Raw genomic sequence first — 12,795 nt, forward strand, 5'->3', positions numbered from 1 at the left:
TATACCTCACGTGTTTTGGGGTTGGTGTATGTCAAATGTGTAATACAGCCCAGGCAAAAATTGTTGGCTTGATTGGCTGCAATCATAATTTTAGAGATTAGCATCATACCATTTTCCCTATTTACCTCCTTCAAACTGAAGAGTTTAGTCTCTTCACAGAGCAACTTCAAAGTATCTTTAGGGTTTTTATCTTTCCTTTACGTATTTCTTGAATAAGGTGGTAACCAAAATTGTACAAAGAAATTATCAGTGTAAATGCACTGCCATTTTTATTACCTCGATCTCCCTATTTATACCAGAGTGCCTGCAGACTACAATAGATCACAGTGGAACAGTATTTTCAGAGAAGGGTCTATAGTTACTCCCCGAGACAATTCCTGGATTATAACAGATAGCTTAAAGACCATCACTTTAAGTGCATTTCAGTTATTACCCATATTGTCTATACTGTACATAAAATGTCACTCTTCAGACATCAAATTCTTTGTTTATGTGTTACACACTGCCATTCCATCACTCTGAAGATCCTGTATTATTCATCACCCATGTTATCCAGGCACCTACTTTGAGGTCACTGAGGAACTGTGAAGAACCTGCCTTAGTACAGACTCCTGAAGCACCTGGCTGGGAGCTCTCAACCCTACTCCTCTACCTCTAAGCCCGTTTTCACTTTTTCTGTTCAAATAAGCCTTCTGCATGGCTTCAGAAAATCAAAAGAAACTGTAGTAAATGGGTTCTCTTGATCATCATGTTTACTATTTCAATGAATGCTAGTAAACTAGTTCACTATGAATTTTCAAAAAGGTGGAAGGAGACTCCTCAGACTATAATTCTAAGTATTCTCTTTAAATTCTTAACGATGAGACTCATGCAGTCAAATTTCCAGCACATCATTATAAACCAAATCACTTAAGAGAAATTTCTGAACTTTTTGTAAAGAGGAGCTATTTGTAATCTTCCAATGCTCTTGAAGGGTTGAGGCTGGGAAGAAAGCAGGGTAGCTACTGGCTACTTTTCCTTTACTCGGATGTGAGGAAAGTAAAGGACAGTGGGTAGCAGTTACGAGGTGGAGAAATGCAGACCGGCCTGACTATCAGAATATAGGAGTTAGATCCCTGCAGTGTGACCTACCAGCTGTGTGACCTCCGGCAAATGTAAGTCAGTTTGAGTCAGTTTCTTCATCAGCAAAAAGGGTCTAACAGCATCAATTTCACATAGCTGTTGGGAACTAAGTGAGATAATGTGAGTTAATGAGCCTTATGAAGTAAAAACTCGACAGGAAGTTAAAGCATTATTACAGTTTCTGTCTCCATTGTGGCTCACCAACCCACATTTCCCCACCTGAGTTCCTGCAAGGTATCTGTCTGGATGTCACATGGTTCCAGTGGTACCGGGAACTAATTAGTTAAAAAGACATATTTATGTATTTTTACTACTGATTTCATAATTTCTACCACTTCCTTTTAAAAGACTAAATTTTGAGACTATAAGCATCACAGCCATTAACTTTCATGGTGGTTGTTGGTGTGCCTTCTCCCACCAGACGAAACATAAGGCTACATGCATCTTTGTCACCTCCACTTCTAATATCTACATAGGGCCCGGCATCTTGAATGGATTCAGGAAATATTAACTGGGTGGGTGGATGAACAGATGGATAGCCTGGGACTCCCTTCCCACTGTTACAAAGGTAACGGAGCAAATGCATTCAATTCAAAGACTTATACTCTAGTAATGATTCCACTACTTACTAGCTACACGAGTATTTTTGGGTAAGTCATTCATCCCCTAAGAGCTTCAGTTTTCTTATCAGTCAAATGGGGGTATCAATATGTGCTTTATTAATTTCAGAGAAGCTTCAAGTGAGAACAAAGTATTCTGAAAACTAAAATATAAAAGTATAAGGGGTAATATTAATATTTGCATTGTTAAAGACTAATGAAAAGTATTTGGTTTTTCGAGCTATTTCCCTTTTACACTTGAAGAATTTTGTATATTGAACCTGGTTGTCCTGCTAATTCTCTGGCTGTTTTAATCTGATGTTTTATAAAAGTTGTTTTACTATTTTCATGTTGGTGTGTTTTTATTGTTGCTGCTTCTCCCAAATACCTAAACTGACAGATCTCTTCAATCTTTTTGTGATTATACAACTGAGAATTTCTAGTTTATACTTTGCCTGGAACTTACTTCAAAGTATCAACTTTAAAAAAGCCCCTTTCCTTTTTCTGACTTTCCCAGTTAACTATGGACTATTTAGGGGGTGGGGGAAGGCAGTTATTTGCCTTGAGAGATAAAAAGAAGAGAGAGGATGCACATATAAAACCTTTTCCCGGGCAATGAATATCAAATTTTATCTTTTTGATATATTATTTACTTTTTAAGCTCTTTTTTGGTTTTTAACTTAGAACTTTTATCATAATTCTTTCCTTTAAAGCAATTCTTAATTCTTTGCTTTAAAAAAAAGTCTTAATTCTTTTCTTTTTCACTTTTCTCCCCCAGAGTTCTGATGTCACTGCTGTCACAGGTCTGATGTGCTGTGGAGGTCCAAGGACACTTGTTACCACAACTGCCCCAAAAGTGAAAACAAAGTCAACAGAGAACACTCTTATAATCCAGGAAGTTACGGGTGATCTTAGAAAACAAAGTACTTAACTCTTAAATAAACCAAGAAACCAATTTGTGCTGTTTCAAGGAGTGGTTTTCTTTCTAAGTACATACATTTATGTCCTTCCCCAGAACCTTCGTCTGCAGCATAGGGTTCTGCTTTGAAATACATGTACTGTATTTCTCCCCTGCTCTTGCCACTCTCATCATATTCACTGTCCGTTCCAGAATCTTCTTCTGCTGTGTCCCATGTCTCTTTCTTCCCTTCATTTGCTTTAGTTCTTCTACTACTTGTGATGCTGTGAGAGTCAAGTCCATTAGCCAAAGGAATCTGAGCATTATCGGCATTGCACAAAGTGTCACTGCTATGACTGGAGCTAAGAATGTCACTGTCCACTGAACTTGTACTCCTGTCATTATTCACATCTGAGTCTGATCGTTCTTCAGATTGAAAATTTTCGGGATCAGAAGTCTGAATGTGCTGTTCAAGTTCTCTATTGTCCACTGACGCTGAAGAGTCCCTCTCATTGAGAGGTGATTCTATGTTTTCAAAGTCACTTGTCTCAGTACTTTTGCTGCTGTCCCCATTATCTCCATCTTGCTGCTGCTGTAGTGACAAGCTTTTGAGTTTTTCAGTGCTTTCTTCTAGAATAGCTTCCACAGACTTTAGGCTACCCACAGGTCCTTTGACTCTATCACAGTCATCATCCACATTACCAGAATCGCCCCCAGCTTTCTGGCATGCTGTCCTTTTGGAGTAAGAGCCTGGGGACTGTTCAGGTAACAAAACAAATAATCTGATCGTATTTGCATGACGATCCAGGAGTTTCCACAAATGAGAGTCTGTAAAGGCCATCTGGTAATCCAAAGTCTCAGAACTTTCAACAAATACCTATATAGTAAGTCAGAGAGTTACATTATATCATTAATTTTTAGTGACATTCATTCTTACTCATATCACCTCAATACAGGACAAAATGTTGTAAAATTTGGGATGATGACATTTCTAAAGGAAATCTGTACTGTTTTTGAAGACAAAATAAAATAAATATTCTGTTCATATGCCCTTGTAATTACCCATGAAACTGTGCTAAGATAGATACGACAGACACACACTTGAGCACGCGCACACAAAAGTTTATTGGGTTTTCTATTTTCAGAAAGTTTTTGTATTCCACATCTTGCTTATTAGGAAAACAAGTGTAGCATGAAACAGATAAAGAAACATACAAGGGCATTTTGGGAATGTAATACCAAATAAACCCAATGGACAAATGACTTGATTCTAGAGCAAATAAATGGCAAGGAAATAAACACACATGGGGGAGCTGTATGTTAAAACAGACTTGAGAGAAGGGGTACCAGGGTGGCTTAGTTGGTTAAGTTATCCAACTTTAGCTCAGGTCATGATCTCACGGCTCATGAGTTCAAGTCCCGCAATGGGATCTGTGCTGACAGCTCAGAGCCTGGAGCCTGCTTCAAATTCTGTGTTCCTCTCTCTCTGCCTCTCCCGTCCTCATGTTCTGTCTCTCTAAAATGAGTAAATGGTTTTAAAAAATTAAAAAGAAAATAGACTTGAGAGGTATATCATGGACTTTATTTGGATCCTATCTGAACAAATGAATCCTATAAGAAAAAAATTTTACAAAACAATCAGGGAAACTTGAAATACTATCTGTTATAATATCTTTTGATATTAATTTATTGTTAAATTTTCTAGATGTAATAATATAATTATAGTTGTTTTTAAAAAAGTTCTCGCCTTTTAGAGATAGACATTCAGATTATTTATAGATGAAATGATATTTCATCTGGGGATGTTTTTCAAATAATCTGGGGGGGAAGTACTGGTTAAATACAGATAAACAAGAGTTGATAACTATTCAATAAATGTTACAGATCAGGACCTTTAGCTAACCACTTAAAGAATAAAATAAAGTGAGATCCCACCTACTTTTTACCCTAAAGCAGTATTAGGATGGATTTTAATGATACACACATAAGCAGTAGATAAAAGTATCCAACGAAGACAGAGGTAAATAAAAAGTACACATTAGGAACAATATGACAACACTAAAAAAGGTAAAATAAGATAAAAGACTAAACTGCACTAAGATAAATGAGACTGGAAAAGGCAATAAATAAAACATGACAAACGGAAAATTTTAGATGCAATTTATCCAGAGTTAACTAATGGTGTTAAGAATAAACACACATGAAAAATGATAAATGATAGAACAAGTCAGGAGATGGAACAAGAGATGAAACAAACAGATCAATGTGAACTTTCTCTTTTCTATCAGAAATAAATAAGTAGGTAAATGACCATCTTCTCTAGAGTAGGCATGTCTTTGATTTTCCCCATCAAGTACTGCTTTACATGAGAAGCTTAAGAATGAATGTAACATAATTCACAGAATCCAGACGACAAGATTGCTGTGGACAGAAATGGTTAGTAAGGCTTCATCAAGAGGCAGGACTAATCTGGGGCTTGAAAAAAAATGTAGGGAGGGGGGAAGAACACTGTAGGTGGGGGTAGCTCATGAACAAGACCTAGAAGAAAACCACCAAGACTGATGGAGGACAGGAAGAGGCCTGATCTGACCTGATTACAAAGGAAGGTAAATACCGACAGGCTGGGAGAATTTACAAGGTAAATTACAGACAAATAGTGGAAAGCTCTAGAGGCCAGTCTTATAATATGATTTAATTTACTATTATAGTAATAGCATTTTAATACTAGGATTTAGTATTTAATTCTAGTATTTAATACTAGAAAATAGTATTTCTAGTATTCTAGTATTTAGTAATTCTAGTATTTAATACTAGAAGATAGTAATGAAGAAATAAAAGACACACCTTGTTACTTCTAAAGAAGCCTTCAGCTTTCAGGGTCTTACTGGGCACCGTGAGGAGGCGCAGATCATTGTGGCAGCGCTCCAGTACTATCCGCATGGTCTCCGCAGGTAAGTGGATGGCCTGCAAGGGGAGCAATTCGGTAAAAAGGCCTTGCAAGGACAATTCTGCTGGACTCAGAAATGTGGATGAAGAGACACTGCTGAGTTTTTATAAATAACAGAAAGAAAATTAAAAGAAAATAATCTCAGCGGAGGCTTACAAATTTTTACAGAATCTTATGGGGAAAATTATTCTATCCATTATTTACATTGTAAATCAGAGAACAAAGTATCACTTATAAACAGATGCTCTGAAACTATTTTAAAGGTAATGATTTCTCACTAAAAATTCTATTCCTCTCACACTTGCAAAGTAAATGAGGTGATGTGGCTCCAAAGAAATTGAATAACTGATTCTCTGAGAGCAGATGTCAAACTAGTAACTGTTTAACTCTTGAACTTTTGATGGGTTCTTTTGTATTCTACAAAGAGTTATTAATACTTTTACAAAATCATTTATCTTCTGCCTAAAATGAGACTAAATTAATAGATTAAGTTTAAAGTTACTCTAAAATTACATGTCCTTAATTTGAGGTATCATTTTAGGAATTTCACAAGAGATGATCAAAATTTACATTAAAAAAAACATGATTTGTTTTCAACACAACTAATGATAACTAATTCTTAGGCGGTCTAGTTAGACTTTAACAGCTACCTTCCTTGGCTGTGACTGCCTTTATTCTCTACAGATAGTATTTTCCCCCAATAAAATTATTAACTTCTTCAGGGAAGGCAAGGTCATGTGTTTCTTTTGTATTCTACCTCAGTACTCATACTCTAAATTAAACTGTAATAAGGAGCAAGTACACTAATGTAGTCTTTCTAAGAGCAAGTAATTGTAAAATCTAACTCCAAAACATGATTTATCTCCTCGAATTATCTATTACTTTGGCAGAAGTGTTAGAGGTCATTATTGTTTTTATAACGCAATGATAATTAAAACCCAACTTTTACGTAATACTTCACAATTTTTTCCCCACAGACCATTTATTTATTCCATTAACATTCACAAAAACCCTATTAAAATAGGCATTTAAAACAACCTAGATGAGCTCAAAGACAATATTGCCATAGAGAAATGACTGGAAAGTGGATCAACTTCTCACTTGCTATTAGTGAACAATTTCCACTACAGCAAGGCATCTGAACCTAGGGCTTAAGAACCCTGAAAATTTTCACCTATGTTTGTGTGCTCAATGTTCTATAGAATAATAGTATAATCATTTCTCTGGAGTAGACTAGCTTTTTGTCCAAGGAAATTTGAATGTTTTCATCATATTTTTCCAGCTCATAAATTCTGAATGAGTCTATGCTGTTTATCACTCACTCACCGAATATGGCCAGTATTTAACTCACACCTTGCCTGTCAAATCTGCTCCTCTACCATACTCTTCCATTTCTATTACTAGATCACTAACTTTGTGGCTACCCAAGTTTAAAACTCCTCAGTTCATCTGCACTCTTTCTTGCCTTAGTCCAACCAATCCCAAGTCCTGTAGATTCTATGTATATAGTCATTCTTATAATCTACCCCTTATTTCCTTTCTAGTCCTCTGCCTTCACCTGCACGATTTCGACAGTCTTCTCATCTACGTTCCTGACTCCCCCTCTGTCCAGGAACTTGCCATTCTACAGTAGAGCTCTCATCATACCACTGGAAAACAAACACATAACACACTTCCTACTGGAAAACAAACAAATAACGCACTTTCCATCGCCCACATCAAACAGAGCCTATGCTTTTGTATTTACTACTTAAAAACTCCCTATGAAATAAACTGACTTCTACTTCTAGGCATGTACTTTATGGACGTCGGGCCAAACACATATGCCATTACCATGTGCACTTGCCTCACACTTCCTGGCCTCCATACTTTGGTCACTTGGTGTCATCCACTTGAAGTGTGCTTTTTTTCCTAACTGTACTTGCCTCCGACATTCAAAACTGTCACACAATGCTTTGTACAGAACAAGCACTCAAAAATATTCACTGACCAATTTCAAAACTTACCTTTGAAATAAGCTGTTTGAACTCTGTGACCGTTTGATTTAAGTAAGCGCGAACAGTGACAGGAGCAGCTACAGATTCTGCCTTAAGATCAACAACATGAACTTTCACCATCACTTCTGAAAAACAAAAAATATTTGAAAAACACAAAAACATAAGTGGATGTTATTTTAAAAAGCATATTTCACATGAGCACTGCATTCTTTTTTTTTTTTTTTTTTTAATGTTTTATTTATTTCTAGGAGAGAGAGAGAGAGACAGCANACTCTGAAACAGGCTCCAGGCTCTGAGCTGGCAGTCAGCACAGAGCCCGACGCGGGGCTCGAACCCACGAACCGCGAGATCATGACCTAAGCGAAAGTCGGACGCTTAACCGACTAAGCCACCCAGGCGCCCCTTGAGCACTGCATTCTTAACATGTTGTCAATATATGGCAAGGTAACAGTTTTCTATTAAGACAGTAGACATAACAATGTTATATATGTATATAATACATGATAAACTTCTTCACAATTTATCATATTACAAACATCGACAAAGAAATGGAAATGAGCCTAATAAAAAAGTTCTCCTAGGTCTCTTTAAAAACAATGACAACATTCAAAATGTGATTTTTGAAAAATTCATGGTTTGTTTCCTTCTAAAACATAACACACTGTCAAATTTATCAAGCACATTAAGAAAGCTCCTGGGTGGCTCAGTCAGTTAAAGCTTCTGACTCTTGATCTCAGCTCAGGTCATGATCTCAGTTAGTGAGTTCAAACCCTGTACTGTGCTCTGCACTGATGGCACAGAGCCTGCCTGGGATTCTGATTCTCATTCTCTGCCCCTCCCCTGCTTGTGTACTCATTCTCTCTCTCTCACTCAAAATAAATAAATGAACTTAAAAAAAAAAAAAAACATATATAAAGTTGCAAAATACAGACCCAAACCACAATATTAAATTACTAGAGAATGCAAAACAAATTCTAAAGGGGACCTCGGCAGGCCTACTTGCTTTTGATCAACTTGTATTATACCACTCAAGATCTTGTGCATAATCAAAGACCTCTTTTGCTCCAAATAATATTCTCTACATTCTACAGAAAATTTGACAAAAAAATGCTTTGGTTTACAAGGTGGTTGTTGTTTTTTTTTTTCACTTAAATTCTTCATATTACAATTTAATACTATCTTCTCCTCTTCTGCTTTCAGATTATATATATCTAAACTTTTAGTCACCAGAAAAGCAAATAATCTTCAAACAGTTATTTTCTGGCTTAAATGCTTTACTTTCCTTTATGAAGTATACATAAATCATCAGTTTTTTCCCTAAGTTCCTAATCTAAATGCTGAAGTCATTATTAATGAATAAAGAGAATGTTAGCTGCAAGTTTTACAACCCACACTCACATTTAGAGTTCTCTCTTTTCACGTTTACTTTTGAGAGAGAGACAGAGTAAGAGCAGGGGATAAGCAGAGAGAGGGGGGGAGACACAGAAACTGAAGCAGGCTCCAGACTCCGAGCTGACAGCACAGAGTCTGAGATGGGGCTTGAACCCATGAACTGCAAGATCATGACCTGAGCTAAAGTCAGATGCTTACCCAACTGAGTCACCCAGGTGCCCCTAAAGTTCTCTTTTTAAAAAGTGGTTTTATTGCTGACTCGTGTTATACTTTAATCATAATTTTTGCTATTTAGCCCAAAAATAATCTGCAAGAAAATGCTTCATAAGAATTCTTTACAAGCAGAACAAAGCCTGACTGATGGAGCCCTTAAAAGAGTATCTTACTTAATCTACTTTGGAAAGAGGAGCCTTGGTTAAAGAAGGAAAAAAAAGAGAGGTTTATAGGATCTGCAGAGGAATAGAATATGAAAGAACAGAGGAAGGTTTCTTATTTTCGGTTTTTAGGTTTTTTTGAGAGAGAAAAAGAAGAGCATGGATGCACACGCATGAGCAGGGGAGGGGCAGAGAGAGGGAAAGAGAATGCTAAGCAGGCTTGCCATCAGCATGGAGCCTGATGAAGGGCTCAAACTTATGAACCATGAGATCATGACCTGAGCTGAAATCAAAAGTAGGACGCTTAACCGACTGAGCCACCCAGGCAGGCGCCCCTAGAAGAAGGTTTTGTGAGTTCAATTTTTAGAAAAAAAAAAGTAAAGAACCTAAGTCTGAATTTTAACAACTGATAGAAGGAATTTAGGGTCATGACAATAGTAAAATTCTCTAAAATTATTTAAACATTTTTATTTTCCTCTGTTTATTACAGTTCACATAGAGTGATTACCAGAAAACTTTGGACATGTAACTGTCTTTAGGGACTACTCTGGTTAAAGCTGGGAATGTAGTGTTTTGCTTTCCAGATAAGTCTCAAACAAACAAAAAACTTCAAGACACTGAGGAATGTGATAGATTTAACAAAGACAAAAAAAAGTTGAAGTTCCTGGGACCTGCAAAATGGAGAAGATGGAGAAAAATAAAAAGTGTTGGCAGCAATGTGTTATGAAAGCACCTCTTCAAGGAAACCCTGAAAAATCAGACTCTACTTCTGAGAGTTGATGAGAATAAACTTCTTTTGGACTTGGGTCTTCTCTATAAATACAGAGGGGGAAGAGGAGAGAGAAAGGAGGATGATTCAGCACTGAAAACTCCCACTGAAGGCTACAAGCTAATGTTTTTAAATTTTGTGTATACCTCTTTGAAAGTAATCTAGAACTTAATTCTAAGCTTGTTGCTACTTACTAACCTATCAGAATTATTCCACACTTTAAGAACATAAAAAAAAAATAAATAAAATTAAACTCATTTATATTTTTTTTTAATTTTTTAAACATTTATTTATTTTTGAGAGACAGAGAGACAGAGAATGAACAGGGGAGAGGCAGAGAGAGAGGGAGACAGAATATGAAATAGGCTCCATGCTCTGAGCTATCAGTACTGAGACCGATGTGGGGCTCAAACGCACAAACTCCGAAAACATGACATGAGTCGAAGTCGGACACTTAACCAACTGAGCCACCCAGGCGCCTCGGCTCATCTCTATTTAAAAACCTTCTTGTGAAAATGTTAAGTCCGGTATAGCCGTAGAATTCTTTACCTCCAGGTTTATAAGACTGAAAAACTTGGTCAGGCTTTCTCGTCTCCAACAGGAGATCGAACATGTACGTTGACTTGACCCCTCCTAGCAGAAGTCCCATTGGGGTGTCTTCCTCTCCTTCATACGATCGTTCCAGGTAATCGTGAAACTCATCATATTTTACAAGGCGACAGCAATCCATGGGTAGGACCTCTTCTAAGTCCATCATCTAAAAGAAAGAAAGGCCCAAGAAAAAAATAAATACACACATAGTTAAGTCTGATGTGTTACTGCACCACCAATAGGCTTAACAAATAATACAATTCATATATTTATGATATGCATCAAAGCTCAAAGACATCTAAGTTAAAGGCATTACTTCAATGCTATTTTTAATTACCATTATTTCATTATCCCCTAAATCATACCACTTATGTGCCAACAAATTTTAAAGACATTCCTGGTTTTAAAAGTTAACACTCTAAACTTTAGATGGACTCAAAATCAATGTATTATAAGCTCTTGCACTATAATCACTACACTGGAACCAAGAGGAGAACCAAGAGAATATGCAGCTTCTACTGCATTAATCCAATCTGAAGAAGAACTGGTGATGACACGTTTGGGTTTAAACAGCTTGCTAAGCACAGGGGAACAGCACGCCTTGCAGAGCCACCACAGAGGCCACAGCTTCCGTGTCTCCCATGAGCCATCTTGCAGCTCCCCTTCCATATGAGCCTCCAGAGATCTACAGCTCAGGGCACAGGATTTCTGTCATAAAATCTCCCTCTGGCCCATGTTACTGGTAGATGGCATACTCTGGATGCAACATCTCTTAAGCAAAAAATGAACCACCTGGAGACGGAAAGGATTACTTCAAAATATTTCGTACTTACTTTAAGGTTTGTGACCAGGACCTTCAACAAAAATAGTAAGCTTTGCTGTCCCCACCGACCTCTATTTACCCCCCACCCTCCCAAAAGATGGAGCTCTCTTTCTGGTACATAAGACTGGTTTATTTCTCTCTTTTGTCTGTTTGACTCTTTATATTTAAGAACTTTTACTTCCAATTTTTAAGACAACCTTCTTTTTGCCATCCTGCATTAAAAACTACTGGAATGTAAAATACTGTTACTGCTATTACAGATTGTAAAACTGTTTAGTTAAGATGTTTTCTCTATTTTAGTTTCATTTGGTTTCACTACTGTTTTGCAAAGATGGTACTTAAGAGTCCACCACTGTGTTTAAAGGATTTTTACTTTTAATGAGGTATATCCAGAGCTATCTATCCATTTTATTGTCTCTGTTCATTCATTTACTCATCCACATAACTCATCCAAATTTTGATTCTCCTGCACACCAGGGAAAATGTACTGGAAATGCAAATGTGAGCAAAACCAGAATACTGTAATGTAGCATGTATTTTTTTCTCTAACTAATGACTTTACTTTCAGTTCAATGATATTCATATTTATATGCAAAGGACAAAAAATATTTAATTTATCAAGTATTACAGACAACCATGTAGAATAATCTGGTTAAAGAATGGTTCCCTTTCTATCTGCTTTTTAAAACACACTAATAGCTTTCTATTATTCTCAGAATACATTGCAATCTACTATTTGTACAAAGTCTCTAATTTGATTTTTTGCTACTCTCTTCTCATTCAAGACAATCTAAATACAATGTCCCTTTTCTCAGTTTTTTGATCACGCCAGCCACAACCTCATCTCAGTTTTTATACATGTTGTTACCTCTACTAAAATATTCCCCCCAACTTTTTGTATAGCTGTCTGTTTCTCATGGTTAACATCTCAGGAGAAATAATCTCAATATATTACTGATTTACTTTACAGCATCTAAACAATAAAATATTTGCAACTTGTGAAAGGCTCTCCATACATATCTGTTAAATGAATGAAAAAGAATAAATATTTTTGTTTCTAATTCTAATTCTTGTTCTATAAAACTGAATTGGCTTTCAGGGTGAGAAATCTCTCCAACTCAACTGAGTATGTTCCAAAGATGTATAAGCCACACCCACTGAGAGAGAAATGATGTAAATAGACTATCAAATTTACTGCAAGTGCTTATATTACTATTGACCATAATAAAAACTTTTGGAAAATATATTAATACTGTTATCTAAGATATCAATAATTAAATGTC

The 12,795-nt window shown here is 36.5% G+C and overlaps 1 protein-coding gene across 4 annotated transcripts in view; it reads right to left on the reverse strand.

The window, feature by feature from the left end:
• USP47 (ubiquitin specific peptidase 47) overlaps positions 1-12,795 on the reverse strand; it is a 114,157-nt gene that overhangs the window by 12,555 nt on the left and 88,807 nt on the right. For all 4 annotated transcript variants that reach the window (XM_039240911.1, XM_039240909.1, XM_039240912.1 and 1 more), the window contains 4 exons: positions 10,648-10,855; positions 7,573-7,688; positions 5,464-5,583; positions 2,719-3,496 (listed from right to left, as the gene is read on the reverse strand). In XM_039240911.1, the coding sequence (XP_039096842.1) occupies positions 2,719-3,496; positions 5,464-5,583; positions 7,573-7,688; positions 10,648-10,855 (1,222 nt within the window). The remainder of the gene's footprint in view (positions 1-2,718; positions 3,497-5,463; positions 5,584-7,572; positions 7,689-10,647; positions 10,856-12,795) is intronic.

The sequence above is a fragment of the Hyaena hyaena genome, unplaced genomic scaffold (genome assembly GCF_003009895.1).
Source record: "Hyaena hyaena isolate Hyena2069 unplaced genomic scaffold, ASM300989v1 scaffold_183, whole genome shotgun sequence".
Lineage (NCBI taxonomy): Eukaryota > Metazoa > Chordata > Mammalia > Carnivora > Hyaenidae > Hyaena > Hyaena hyaena.